The sequence below is a fragment of the Apis florea genome, unplaced genomic scaffold (assembly GCF_048593485.1).
Source record: "Apis florea isolate Af1SG1 unplaced genomic scaffold, ASM4859348v1 contig_3367_pilon, whole genome shotgun sequence".
Classification (NCBI taxonomy): domain Eukaryota; kingdom Metazoa; phylum Arthropoda; class Insecta; order Hymenoptera; family Apidae; genus Apis; species Apis florea.
Genome location: NW_028256746.1, coordinates 2,360,264 through 2,374,045, shown reverse-complemented (window position 1 = coordinate 2,374,045; position 13,782 = coordinate 2,360,264). Strand labels below are relative to the sequence as shown.

Below are 13,782 nucleotides of genomic sequence, written 5' to 3'. Positions count from 1 at the left end.
TGTTCATAACAAGCCCTATTTGTTTTAATTCCAAGTTATTTCACTTATGCCTTTTGTTTTTACTATTATCACCTTTTTTATTTATTAAAAAAGCTTTCATTGAAATGCAGGAAAAAATGCTGGATTTATATGCTGCTGTTTCTGCTGTTGAGGTTGAATCATTGGTGATGTATATCCAATTGTTGGTGATGCTAAAATAATTATATTTTTAATAATAAAATGTATAAAATTGAGTTTTCTATAATTAACAAATAAATATATAAATAATATTAAAATACTATACATATAGTATAAAATTATATATATATTGTTTATAGTTTCAAAAGAACATTATAAAATTAAAATATTTAACATAAATATATAAAAAAAATATATAAATATAATAGAATTATACAATATACATACAGTATATTTAAATTTGAATAATACAATAAATTCTTCTTAAAAAAAAAATTTTATATTTTATTATTTTTATTTTATATTGAGTGCTTTAATTATATGTATTCAATACTAATTTTCATTATAATTTATTAAACAAAATTAAACCAAATAAAAATTTCATATATAACTCACTCATAAGTTTAATTTGATGTTGTGGACTATTGCTTGCCAATTGATTCATTGTTGGTGCAGGTCCTGTTTGTTTTGCTTTACTTCCCATTATATTATCGAGATCTATATTTAATCCTGAACCAGCCCATGTAGATCCAATTTGTGTGGATGTATTATTTGATATTTGATTTTTAGAATTAGTAGATGTAGGAGTAAGAAGATTTGTAACTGATGATAATCCAATTGTTCCTAAATATAAAAGCTCTTTTAATTTTAATAATACTTTCTTTTAATATTTTGTTCTATTCTTATATTTATATATGTACAAAATTTTATTAGATTATAAAAAAAATTTAAATCTTATATGTTAATAACACATAAATTGTCCCTTATTTTATTTATTTATAATATTAAATTATTACAATTTTTTGAAGAAATGAATTATAAAAATTATATAAAGTATTTAATATAACATAAATGTATTTCTTATACAATGTTCGCAATTATTCTTATAATATATAAAGAAAAAAACATGCAAAATTTTAAAATTAATTTTAGGAATTATTTTGTAAATATTTAAAAAAAAAATATTTCGTAAATAATATTTATATCTCATTAATAATTATATATCGAATGTTGAATCTATGATAGAATCAATCAAAGATACTACTCTGACACCTAAATTTCTACAATCTTTATCATGATCGCCGCTAATCACATTTTGTGATAAATCTAAAAGCCATAGTCTTATTTCCATAAAAATTTCAAACAATTCATTTACAATCGTATCTTTCGGTATTGCAATAATTACGGCTGCAACATTTTCTATTACTGCTAGTCTAACTTTTGCTTGTTCGTGATATCTCAAAATCCACGATAATTCCAATATTTCTTTTCCCATTTTAGAAGCTAATAAACAATTCTGTGCTGCTATCATTATAGTAGATAAAGTTTTTAAAAATCGAATTAATAAAATATTTTCTTGATCTGTGAAAATTTGTAATCCACTATTCAAACAAGTATTTTCTTTGCCAAAACCATAAAGTAATGGATAAAAAAATGAGGACGCAATATTTCCGAATTTATTTTCAAATGTTTTAGAAATTTTTATACTATGTGCATATCTTTTTGTATTTGATTCAATTCTTTTATCAACAATTTCCCGCCAATTTTCTTTTACGTCTAAAGATTTCTCGAATTCATCAAAATCATCACTATATAGTATTTTGTATTGTTGACTTTTCTCAGTATTAATGAAAAGTGAAACTTTGTTTGAAATTTCTTTTGTTTTTTGTTTTATTTTAGCTTCATTAATTATGTCTTTTTTATTTTCATGAAGTGGAATAGCTGATAATTTTCTAGCCGAATCTGCCAATATATCAAGAAAAAATAATCTTTGACTTACAGAATATTTATCTATTTCCAAATAAAACTGTCGGCATAAAAATTCAGCACAATCTTTAGGATAAACAGTTACTATAGCTACACAAGCTTTAAATGTTAATATTTCAAAATTTTCTACATAACAAGATTCTTTAAGCGTGATGAAAAGTTCTAATAATTCAATTGCAAAAGATACATCATCATTCGGTAATTGTGACAATATCAATTCCTCACAGACTTCTAAAGATTCTGAAAAAATATCTGGATTATTAGAATTTTTTTCATTTACTAAATTATCACGTAGATCTCGCAGATATGCTGGTCGTAATTTTTTACTAACTTTTGTATCGTGAGACATATCATATGGTATTAAATCATCATCACTATCTAATTCTGAATCACTTTCAATATTACTTTTGTTAATTATATTATCTTTCAAATTTTGTTTATTCAATATAATCGATTCTTTCGAATTGTTAATTGAAATTTGATTGTTTTTATTATATTTTTCTTCTATATTCTTTTTAGGTAAAAGATTACATTCAATACCCAATTCATACAATTTTTTATCACCCAATGTATTAAATTCAATATTTTCAGTAATTAAGTCATTTCTTTTAATTTGTTTTTTTTCTTTTGAGACTTTGATTTCTACAGCTAAATTTTTTAAAGATTGTACTAAATCTATTATTTCATCAGGCATATTGTTATATTCAAATAAAAGTTTTGGTGCATCATCAGATTCGGATAATTCATTAGTAAAAATTTCACCAACAGACATCCCCATTGCCCTTAAAATAATATCTGTAGATTCAAGATGAACAGATATACCAGAGAATAACAATCTTTGAATATTATCTTTTTCATTTCTATTTAAATGATGTTTACATTTTCTTACACACATAATTATTAATTTTGTAATATATTTATGTTGTTCTACAGAAGTATGATTTAAAGCACTTTTATCACCCCATATATTTAGAAGTTTTATTAATAATTCAATTAGAATACGATTGTTATTTAAAAATTGCGCTAAATACGAGATCAAATTTATTACTAAATTATCATCTTTATAGTAACACATTAAAGGAATTTTTGTTGTTAATATGTATTTCCAATTTGAATTTAATAATATATCGCCAAAAATTTGATGTATTCCAAGATTGATATCGCAATATTTTAAGAATAATACAGCTATTGGTTCTATGCTAGACGTATCTAACGCTTTTAATATATTTTGAATTATATCTCGTTCATTATTTTTATTTTCAAAACACCATTCTGTTAAAATATTAGTAAACGGCAATAAATTTTCTGAATTTGTAATAATTATTAATTTACTAATTAAAAATGAGAGTAATTTTAGTTCTACTTTAATATCATAATGTAGTCCAATGTTTATAAAAGATATTGCATGAGCAATATGAAAACATATAATTTTAAGATATTTTTCTGGAAGAAAACTATCAAATATTTTATTTTTTAATTTATTAGCTACACGATTAGGTAATGAAACTAAAATTTGTACTAAGTTCCGCCATGTTTCATCAAATTCTTCTTCTTGTATTACATTCTGCACTCTATATTTACATGAACTTACTATGGCAGAAAACAAAGAATCACTTTTCAATAATTGTTCTAAAATAATTGAAATTACAAAAATTTTTCTCTCATTCTCTGTTTTTTTCAAAGCCAAAATTAAAGCATTTAGAGATTCAGTTAATATTAATAATGTAGCACCATTAACAATTAACAATTGTTTAAATATTGGATCTAAAGTATTTTCTTGTACTGGCCAATTATGATCAAATTTTTCAATAATCTCTTCTAAAATTTTTCCGTACAATATAGAATCAATTTCTGGATTAAAATCAAGGTTACAGTACTTTTGTGGAGTAAGTGGTCCTGGTAAAAATTTAATATATTCAGAAATATACGATTTCAGCTTTTCCAAATTATTATGACTTTTAATAGGACCCATAGAACATAATTCTTCTAAAAGTCGATTTGCAGCATGTTTTGAAAGATTTTCAGCTGAAGCGATGTTTTTTTCCATCTTGGTTGCTGTAAGGAAAATCTTTCTTGGGGGCATTACATTATCTCCAAACATATTCTCAATGTTAAAACATGCAAAAAAATTTTTAATAAAAATTTGATTTTTTAATAAAATATATATATAATTATTAAAAATAAGCAATAAAAGAAATATTAATATTTTATTTTCCAAATAAATGTAATATTATTTAAAAATTTTGATTTTATGATCAGGTAATACTAAGATGTTCACTTATTAAAACTTAAAATATATTTAAATATTTTTAATTTCGAATTTCATATTGTTAGATTAGAAAATAATGGTTTATATTACTAAATCATAAAACCATATTTGAATTTAATATGAATTATTTTAATAAATAATATATTTTTACCTCCATGATTAATTGCAGCAGATGTTGAACTCATATTTATGAAAAGATTAGAATTAGAGTTATTGGAGTTATTTACTCGTCTATCCATAGAACTAGTAGTTAAAGAATTTAAGCTATCTAATTCTGATAAAAGATCTGTATTTGAAGATGCTGTAAGAGAACCATTTTGTATTAAAATAAATAAATGTTAATAAATAAATATATTAATAAATAATAATTCAATATCATCACAATTTTTTTTTATAATACCTGTATTGTTGTTCAATAATTGCTGATTATTGAGTACTTGTGGTTGTATGGTATCAAACAGATTGTTACTCATATTAGGATTTTGAGGAAGTGTATTCGTAGTATAAGAGGGAGTGTTTAATGATTGGGCATTAATAAACATTGAATTATTTACATTATCTGTTATTGAACTATTAATATTTGGTATTGTTGCGCCCATTAAATTTACTTGTGGCTGTATTGAGGGATTAGATATTGTAACAGAAGAGTTAAAAGCTGATGTGAAATCTGCAAATTCATCATTAACATCTTTCGTTTTTACTGTAGTATTACCAAATGCACTAGTAAAATCTCCAAATTCTGCATTTGAATTCTGAGTTTGTACAGTAGTCTGAATATTTGCTCTTGGATTAAAATCATCATCATCATCATCAATTGATTTGATATTATTCTCATTTTGAGAATCAAAAATATCATTTAAAATGTCATTTTTATTTTTTTGTTTACCAGATGAAGAGTTATTTTGTGATCCAGATATACTATTCTGTAAATATAATTTTTAATTTTCAATATATATTATAAATTATTACGAAATTTACAACTTCTTTATTTAATTATTTATTTAATTTTTTTTACTTACATTAGATTGTTCTCTTCCATAATTTGCAGCGGCTCCTAAGTCTACTTTTTTAATAATTCTTGTCATTCTTGCTGGTGAGGCATTAGTTGAAGTTGTAGATGTAATTGTTTTGCTAACACGATCTATACTATCCATTGTATCTCTATATTCCCTTCCACTTCTTTTTGGACTGGGATGAACATCATTATCAGAATCTTCTCTTTCGCCATCATCACTATTGCATAAAAATATGCAATAAAGATATTCAACTATTATATATAATATAAATATAAAAATTAATATTTACCTATTATTTGTATCCTCAAAACCTTTTCCTCTACTATCTCGATCCCAATCATTATAAGTATCTGTATTAGTTTTATCCCATTTTAATCTATCAGACCATCTATCCACACTTCCAAATCTTATACCCATTGCTTCACTTGATAAACCCACATATTTATCTTTATTTTTCTTAGCTTTTTTTCTTTCTTCTCTTAATTTATCATCATCTTGAATAAAATCAATTAATTCTCTAACTTTGTGTCTAATATTTATTCCTTGATCTTTTCCAAATTCATCAATCCAAGTATAATTTTCTAGAGATCTGAGATCATAGATGTGTTCTCTAGATGATGTGACTACTCGTTCTGATCCATTACGAACTAAATAATTCAATAGTAAAAGAGACTGAAAATAGTAAATTATAAATAATTATTGAAATAAATATATCAAAAATTATAAAAAATAAGAAATATATATAAATATCATAAATATATCATAAATATATCATAAATATATCATAAATATGATTGTATTATTAATCTTTATATATTTTATTTTTGTTTATTTATAATTCTATAAAATGTTATATATAATTTGAATTTTTTTAAATATTTGAAAAATTGACACACACATATATATATATATATATATATATATATATATATATATATATATATATAATATATAGTAAAAACGAACTTACCTTGTACGTTCGACGCCAATTCCGTTTATTTTCTTGCAACATCCTTTTCCACAACATAGACATTACCTCAGGAAATTGCTCGTATGTGAATGTAGCCTGAGCCAGTTCTTGCATCATTGCTCCTGAAGTAATACATGCAGTATAATTAATTTTGCCATATGTCGAATTTCAGAGAAGGATAAAATTACAAAAAGTATCAATCAGTAAATAATTATAATATATTTAAAAAACAAAAAATACTTATTTATTAAAAAAAATTATCATTCAAAAAATTTTTATTATTTCATTATTTATTAAATTATTGATATAAAAATAAATAAAAATACCGATTTATGTTTATATATGAATTTTAAAGAATTCTTTATATATATAAAAATCAATATCAATAAATAAAATCGGATCATTAAATGTTAATTTATCTTCATAAAATTTATTATAATGATAATCATAATTTTATAATTTAGTTTAATTCTTAAAATTTTAACAATTTTCAAATTACATTATTAATTTTATTTTATATAATAATATTTTTTTATATATCAATACAATATTATAAATAATTTTACATATTTTTATCTCAAAGTTTTCTATTTTTATAAATAAATTTTATAATACAATTACAAATAATTATTATATTAAAAAAAAAAAGAAATAAAATTTAAATATATATTTCTCAATATAGATAAAAAATTAAAATATAAAAAATTAATTTAATTAAATTTATTTAAAAATACCGGTTGGACCCCAAGCATCGTCATTTGTTGCTTCCCGAACTTTGGCCTCTGTTTCCGTGTAGTTCATAACTACATTGGTCCTATAATATTAAAATTTTATTTTCGTTAATATAAAAATTATCATTTATATATATATTTTATAATATATGACAATTTCAAATAGATTAAATAAAATAGTATATATGATGATATTAATAATTTTAAAATAAAAATACTTTCACTACATTTATATGGATCGTATGGATACCTATTAATTGCGCAATATTTTTATGTCTTTGCTTATACATAATACTTTTATTTCTATTTTTCAATAATTATATTTTATCATATATTTATCATATATTTTATTATATAACTGTAATATTTTATATAATTGTATATATATATTTATATCAAAAAAACATATTTTCACAAAATTTAATTCATTATTATAAATGAAATTGATAAAAAAAAGAAATTGATCCAATTAAATTGCATTCTTTATCAATAATTTTTTATGCAGTATAAATTTATTTCAATACCTTGATTATTGTATAAATATGCTGTTAAATACTCTATATATTTGTATCTTCTTTCGGATATTTATCTGATAAGAAATAATAAAATAGCGTTTATTTTAAAATCTACAATTTTATTACACATAAAAATAATTTTATCATATTTTTAAATATAGTATAGAAAGTAATAAAATAAAAAGATTACTTTTTTTTATGTTTTTATAGAATGAAATTTAAAATATTTTATTTTTTAAATAGCGATGATTTATATTTGATAATATATTTGTTTATTATTAATAAATATTTAAAAAAATATTTAATGTAATAATTTAGAAAAAAATTAACAGAATAATTAATATATTTTTTAATATATTTTTTATTATAATGAAAAATTCTCTATATACAAAATTTTATATATATATATTTTTTTTTTTTTTAAATAATCGAACTTATAAAATTAATTGAACTTATAAAGTTATTAAATATGTTATTTAAATAACATTTATATTTGGAATAAAAAATCTCCACATATATGGTTACGATATGCATTTGTATTCAGAAAGAGTTGTTAAAGATAATAGTGTTCTTCCGTTTCTTTTTTTACAGATGCTAAAGTATCTCACGTTTTTCATGATGATATAAACTAGCTAGTAATTATTATTTTAAATAAATAATAAATATGAACGATAATAATGTATTGTGAACATAATAATGTATATTATGTGTATATTAAATGCAACAAAAGTAAAATAAAAAATTAAAAAATAGTATGAAATAAAAATATACAGATAATACTAATGTTTGAGAACCCCTATTCAATTCAACAATAACCTTATATGCATACATTATATAGGATGTATAAGAACCGATGTATAATGATACTTAGATTTCGTGGTTTCGTAAATACAAAAGAAGAAAAAATAAGTAAGAAATATAGTATTTATGAATATAGTATATATTTTCAATTTTCAAAAATATTTTACGTTAGTATAACGGTATATATATATATATATATAAAAGCGAACAAGTGTGAGAATTATATACAAGAATTTGATATTCTTCTAAGCAGGAACAAATATAAACAGTAAATAATAAATAATATAAACTAAATATTATCTTGCTATGATTTTGTTACAAAATACTTTTTTATCAATACTCAATAATTTTTTACGCATTTTAATACAATTGCATATAACAATTAATATATGTGCTATTAATAATAAATAAATTCTTATTTTTACATACAATAAAAAATTAATATTTTCAATATATTATCAATTATATATAATTTATTTTCTTTTTTAATATGCAAACACTTACTCAACGAGTAAATTTATTTATTACGGAGAATAACTTTGTGAGATAGGGTATTGTTAAGAATAGCTTATCAGTTAATTCTAGTTTCTTTTATAAAATACTTTCGTTTTTATATGTTTTTATTAAAAGGAAAAAAAAATTACAAATAACATTGAAAATTAACTAATAATACGATTTGAAATATAAAAATATAAAAAAAAATAAAATAAAAATAAGAAAAAAAATGTAATTAGAGAAATAATTTATAAATATAAAAATAATTATAATACAAAAGTAAACATGTTATATAATTAGCGTTATATTTCCAGCAATACAATTTATTCTAATAATTTTCAAAGTTTACGTTTTTGTATTTAAGACTATATTGCTATTTATATAAACAATATGTTACATATATTTAAATAAATTTCATAAAAAAATATTACATTGATAATATATTAATAATACTACAATATATAATAATAATAATACAAAAAAAAATATCAGATAAACGAATATTATTAAATTATTTTCATTATTAATAGATCATATAATTTAAAAAGAGCATTTATTTTATCCTTTTATAGTCATGTTATTTTCTTCGATGTTATATTATATAAAATTTTATATTTAATTAAATAATTATTTTTTTACAATCTGTAAAAAAAATATGTCTTTCTATCATAAAGGATCATAAGAAAAATTTATTTAAAAATAAGTGTAAAGAATATTTTATTTATTTTCTGTGAATACTTTAGATTAATGAGAAAAAAAATGAAATTTAAATGAAATATACATTCATATACATGAATAATGAGTTAAACAATGTAGACAAAGTGACTATCAATCAATGCAAAAAGGTAGTTAAAGGTAAACGAGAACTTGTGTAGCGTATCGAAACAAGTAGAGTGGAATGCGTCGAAAAAAGTAAAAGCAAGGTTAGATTGCATGTAACTAACTTAATTGTACTTACGCCTTGTCCATTAACTCTCGCACTTTCCACATGTTCATCATCGTGCTTTATACTCTTCAGTGAATATAATACGTATTTTCCGCGTTGAAAATTACGGAACTTATACCGATAAATGTTCACCAGCTGTTTTCAGGAGCATTTGATATCGCGACGGCGACGGCGAACGAACGTCACCAGGCGGTGGCCATGTTATCCCTTCCACGTTCCATTGAGCTAATCGTCACAGGTGTTTTACGTGTGCCAACCTTAGTTTTCGTTATCGCAAGTCTTTCCACATAACATATTTATTATTTTTCCATAATATTATGTACCGATTCATAACCAAAGAAAATCCTGATTGGTTTAAACAATTGAAAAGAATTAATTTCTATTCGATGTAGTAAATTACAAAATGTATTTTTTACCTTGGCAAATACAATTAATGTTTATGTACACATTGATTAATTACGAACTACAAATTGTATAATATCTAATTGTATTCGATTATTTAAAATAGGATTGTTATTCTCTGTATTCTGGTATGCTCTACGTCTTATTTAAATATAACATTTATTTGAACTATTGCCAATTAATTGTAAAAACTAAAAATAACTGATTAATAATATAAATAATATTCAGAATATAATTAAATTATAACATAGATGTTTGAAATTGATATTTTTTGACATTAATATTTTTAAATTTAAATTATTTTTTAAATTTAAATTAAATCATTTTCAGAATTTTTTTAGAAGCATCTATTTTTTTTTGTAAATGAAGATTATATGTTATAATTTTATTATTTCTGTTAATTTTAATATTTTTATAATCCTGTGTTATAAGATAGTAATATAAAAAGTATTCAAAATTGTAAATTTTTGTTATATTAAACTATTTAATAATAATAATAATTTAATAACTATTTTTCAAATAATTCATAAATAGAAATTATTTTAATACAATAATATTATGATTTGATACAAATACAAAAATATTATAAAAGATTAATGAAAAATGAAATGTCATTTGTTATCCTTATATTTTTTATATAACAATACATATCATTTGTTATCCTTATATTTGTTTTATATGATTCTAATATTTATAATTATAAAAATTTTTTTAATATTTTTAGAAATACCAAAATTTGTACAAAAATGATAAAAATATTTTTATTATATAATATTAAATGATTTTTATATTATTCATATTATTATATCATTATTCATATAAAAATAAGGTTTATCTAATGGAATCTAATTAAATTGTTGATTGAATTAATTTTAACTTCAGATATTGCAAATTTCGGAAAATTTTTTTAATATCTTTTTATAAATTTTGACAAATAATAATTTGAATTTAATATATACTGTTTCTATGATCTAAACGGATTGGTTAAAAATCCAAGATGGCATCATGTAACTCGTGAAAAACCCTAAAAATATGAGATTAAAATATATGTATATAACTTTCAAATTAAGAAATTTCGATTCTTAAAATTATAATTTTCAAGAATAAATAAAATTTTAAAGAATATTTTTTATCAAAATCTATGAAAAGTTATAAAAAAAATCTAAAATTGTAAAAAAAAATCCAAAATTAAAGTTTAACTCATTAAAAACATCATTATAATCGATTCAACTGTTTAACAAAAAATTAAATTATTATAGATATAAAAAATATAATAATTTGTATAATTGATCTATAATATAAAATATATATATCAATTTGTACAGTCGATTTGCGATTGGTAGACCAATGATCTTACGGAAGTGATTGAAAATAAACAAACCTATCATATAACTAAAGAAGATATTTTCATATAACTCATGATCTTATTCATTCGTTGTTCAATTAAAATTGAATGAATTAGCAAATAAAATTTCACTTTGTGAAAGTTGTATTATAAAAGTTTTTTATTGAAAAGAGGTAAGTGAATAAATATTTTCTTTAAGATTTTCATAAAATATGTTTGACAATTTAGATATATGTATAACCTACTTGATGCATCGTCAATTTTTTAATAATTTCTAAACTAAAAATCTTTATAAATATACCTATAAATTATTTTTATAATTAGGAACAATATATTATACAATACAATATAAATAATAACAAATAAAATTATGCAAATTAATCACTATAATATTATATGTAAAGGTTATATGTACTATATATTAATTTTTAAATTATATACATTTATATGTACTATGTAACTTCTTTTATTTTAATATAAAATTATTGAATTCTCCTTCAATTTTCTCTCTTCTTTCTCATTATTTCAATATGATATAATTGTTATTTGTAAAATAATTTATTGTAAAACATTAAAAAATTATAAATTTTTTTTAAATTATTTTTTATTAATTTTATTAATTAATTTATAATATAATGAAATATTGTATATAAAATAATTAATCTTTATATTGTATGTAAAATAATTAATCTTATTTAATATATAATGAATATATAATAATAAAATATATAAAATAAATATTATCATTATAGATAGATGTTAAATTTCAGATATAGAATAAAAAATATTTTATAAATGTGTATTCATATTTGATAAAATAATTCAATTTTTGAATAATTAATTTATTAAAATCTTATATTTATAGATGTCATTAACTTTTCAACAAATTATATTGGATGCTAAAAAGTTAGTTATTAAAATATCAGATCATGAAAATACAGCTGATAATTTGATAAGTGAAATAGAATCAGTTTGTAGCCAAATTGCTAACATGAAACAGGTAAATTTATTTACAATAATTTAATTAAAAAATATAAAAATAAAATATTACTAAAATTCTTTATTATGAAACTAATTAAAATTTAAATCCATTTTTTATTATATATTTATAGTATCAGGAAGAAGTAGAAATTTTGAACACTGAAGCAAAACAAAGACCACATATACAATTAATCTCAGGAATACAAAGAGAGGTCAAACATTTACAAGAACTACAAGCTGAAAATAAAGAATTAAAGAAAGCATTAGAAGATCATCATCATGCTCTTGAATTAATTATGTCTAAATATAGGCAACAAACAGCATCTTTATTACGTCTCTGTAAAACAGATCTTTCGTCATTACATAATGCAAAATATGCTAATGTAAGTATAAATTAATTAAAAATAATATTTTTAACATATTTGTAATGATTTATAATTCAATTTTATCATTATTTATTATATTATTATTTTAAATAACTTATATTTTATTCTAATTTAGATTTTTTATTATTTTAATATGAATTAGAAACAACATTTGAGTTATAATTGATATTATTTATTTGAATGAACTATTTACTTGCAATTTTACTTTACAATATTATTATTATTATTATTATTATTATTATTGTTATTATTATTATTATTATTATTATTATTATTATTATTATTAAAAGTGATTTATATATTACAGATAATAACCAATCAAGCAGAAAAAATAAATGAAATGGCAGCAGTAATGAAAACTGCAGTAGCTTTAGATGAGGAAAATGAAATGAGAGAAAAAGAAATATATAGTAGTTTAAAAGTAGAAAATACTACATTACGAGAAATAGTTAATATTGCAAATAAATATTGCTCCTTAAACAAGGAAACTGATGTAGAGAGTAAAACTGTACAAACAGATCCAATAGTATATTAAAAGAAATTTGTAATTTATATTTCTCTTATATAAATTTCATATTATTTATTTCATATTTTATAACATAAATAATGTTAGAAAAAAAATGTATTACTTATATACAATAAAATACACATGTAAAATATGATTTATATATACAAATTTTTTTAATGAATTTTAAAAAATGTAATTTTAAGCATTGTTTCATTTTATACATTTAATATATTTACATTAAGAATATATGTAAATATATATTCTATAATTCATAATGTTATTCGAATACTCCCGCATTTGCGCACGCGCTTAAAAACTTTAGTAATAACAGGTTTGTTTTTCTAGGGAAAAGATGTCTCGTTTTCTATATTTAAAGAATTTGGAAACTCACGTTTACATATATATAAATTAGTTGATAAAAAATATATAATGTAAAAGCTAAATAAATTTAAATCAAAAATATTATACATTTA

At 20.3% G+C, this 13,782-nt stretch overlaps 2 protein-coding genes across 4 annotated transcripts; one reads left to right on the top strand and one right to left on the bottom strand.

The window, feature by feature from the left end:
• Positions 1-934: 934 nt before the first annotated feature.
• lqfR (clathrin interactor lqfR) lies at positions 935-9,857 on the bottom strand. The gene is made up of 8 exons (XM_012489104.3): positions 9,700-9,857; positions 6,934-7,013; positions 6,200-6,321; positions 5,519-5,901; positions 5,233-5,446; positions 4,614-5,136; positions 4,365-4,514; positions 935-3,999 (listed from the first exon to the last, which is right to left on the bottom strand). Exons 1-8 carry the CDS (start codon positions 9,738-9,740, stop codon positions 1,175-1,177), a joined length of 4,338 nt encoding a protein of 1,445 aa, XP_012344558.3. The 5' UTR covers positions 9,741-9,857; the 3' UTR covers positions 935-1,174.
• LOC100865117 (FGFR1 oncogene partner 2 homolog) lies at positions 8,289-13,463 on the top strand. 3 transcript variants are annotated; one of them, XM_086911841.1, is made up of 5 exons: positions 8,289-8,354; positions 11,415-11,607; positions 12,300-12,434; positions 12,547-12,798; positions 13,109-13,463. In XM_086911841.1, the coding sequence occupies exons 3-5, from the start codon at positions 12,300-12,302 to the stop codon at positions 13,334-13,336; spliced, it is 615 nt and encodes a 204-aa protein (XP_086767967.1). In that variant the 5' UTR covers positions 8,289-8,354; positions 11,415-11,607; the 3' UTR covers positions 13,337-13,463. The 3 variants fall into 3 exon arrangements, with proteins under 3 accessions (XP_086767967.1, XP_086767966.1, XP_003695474.1); XM_086911840.1 differs by lacking the exon at positions 8,289-8,354 and adding an exon at positions 9,838-10,217; XM_003695426.4 differs by lacking the exon at positions 8,289-8,354 and having other exon boundaries at positions 11,067-11,607.
• The last annotated feature ends 319 nt before the right edge of the window (positions 13,464-13,782 follow it).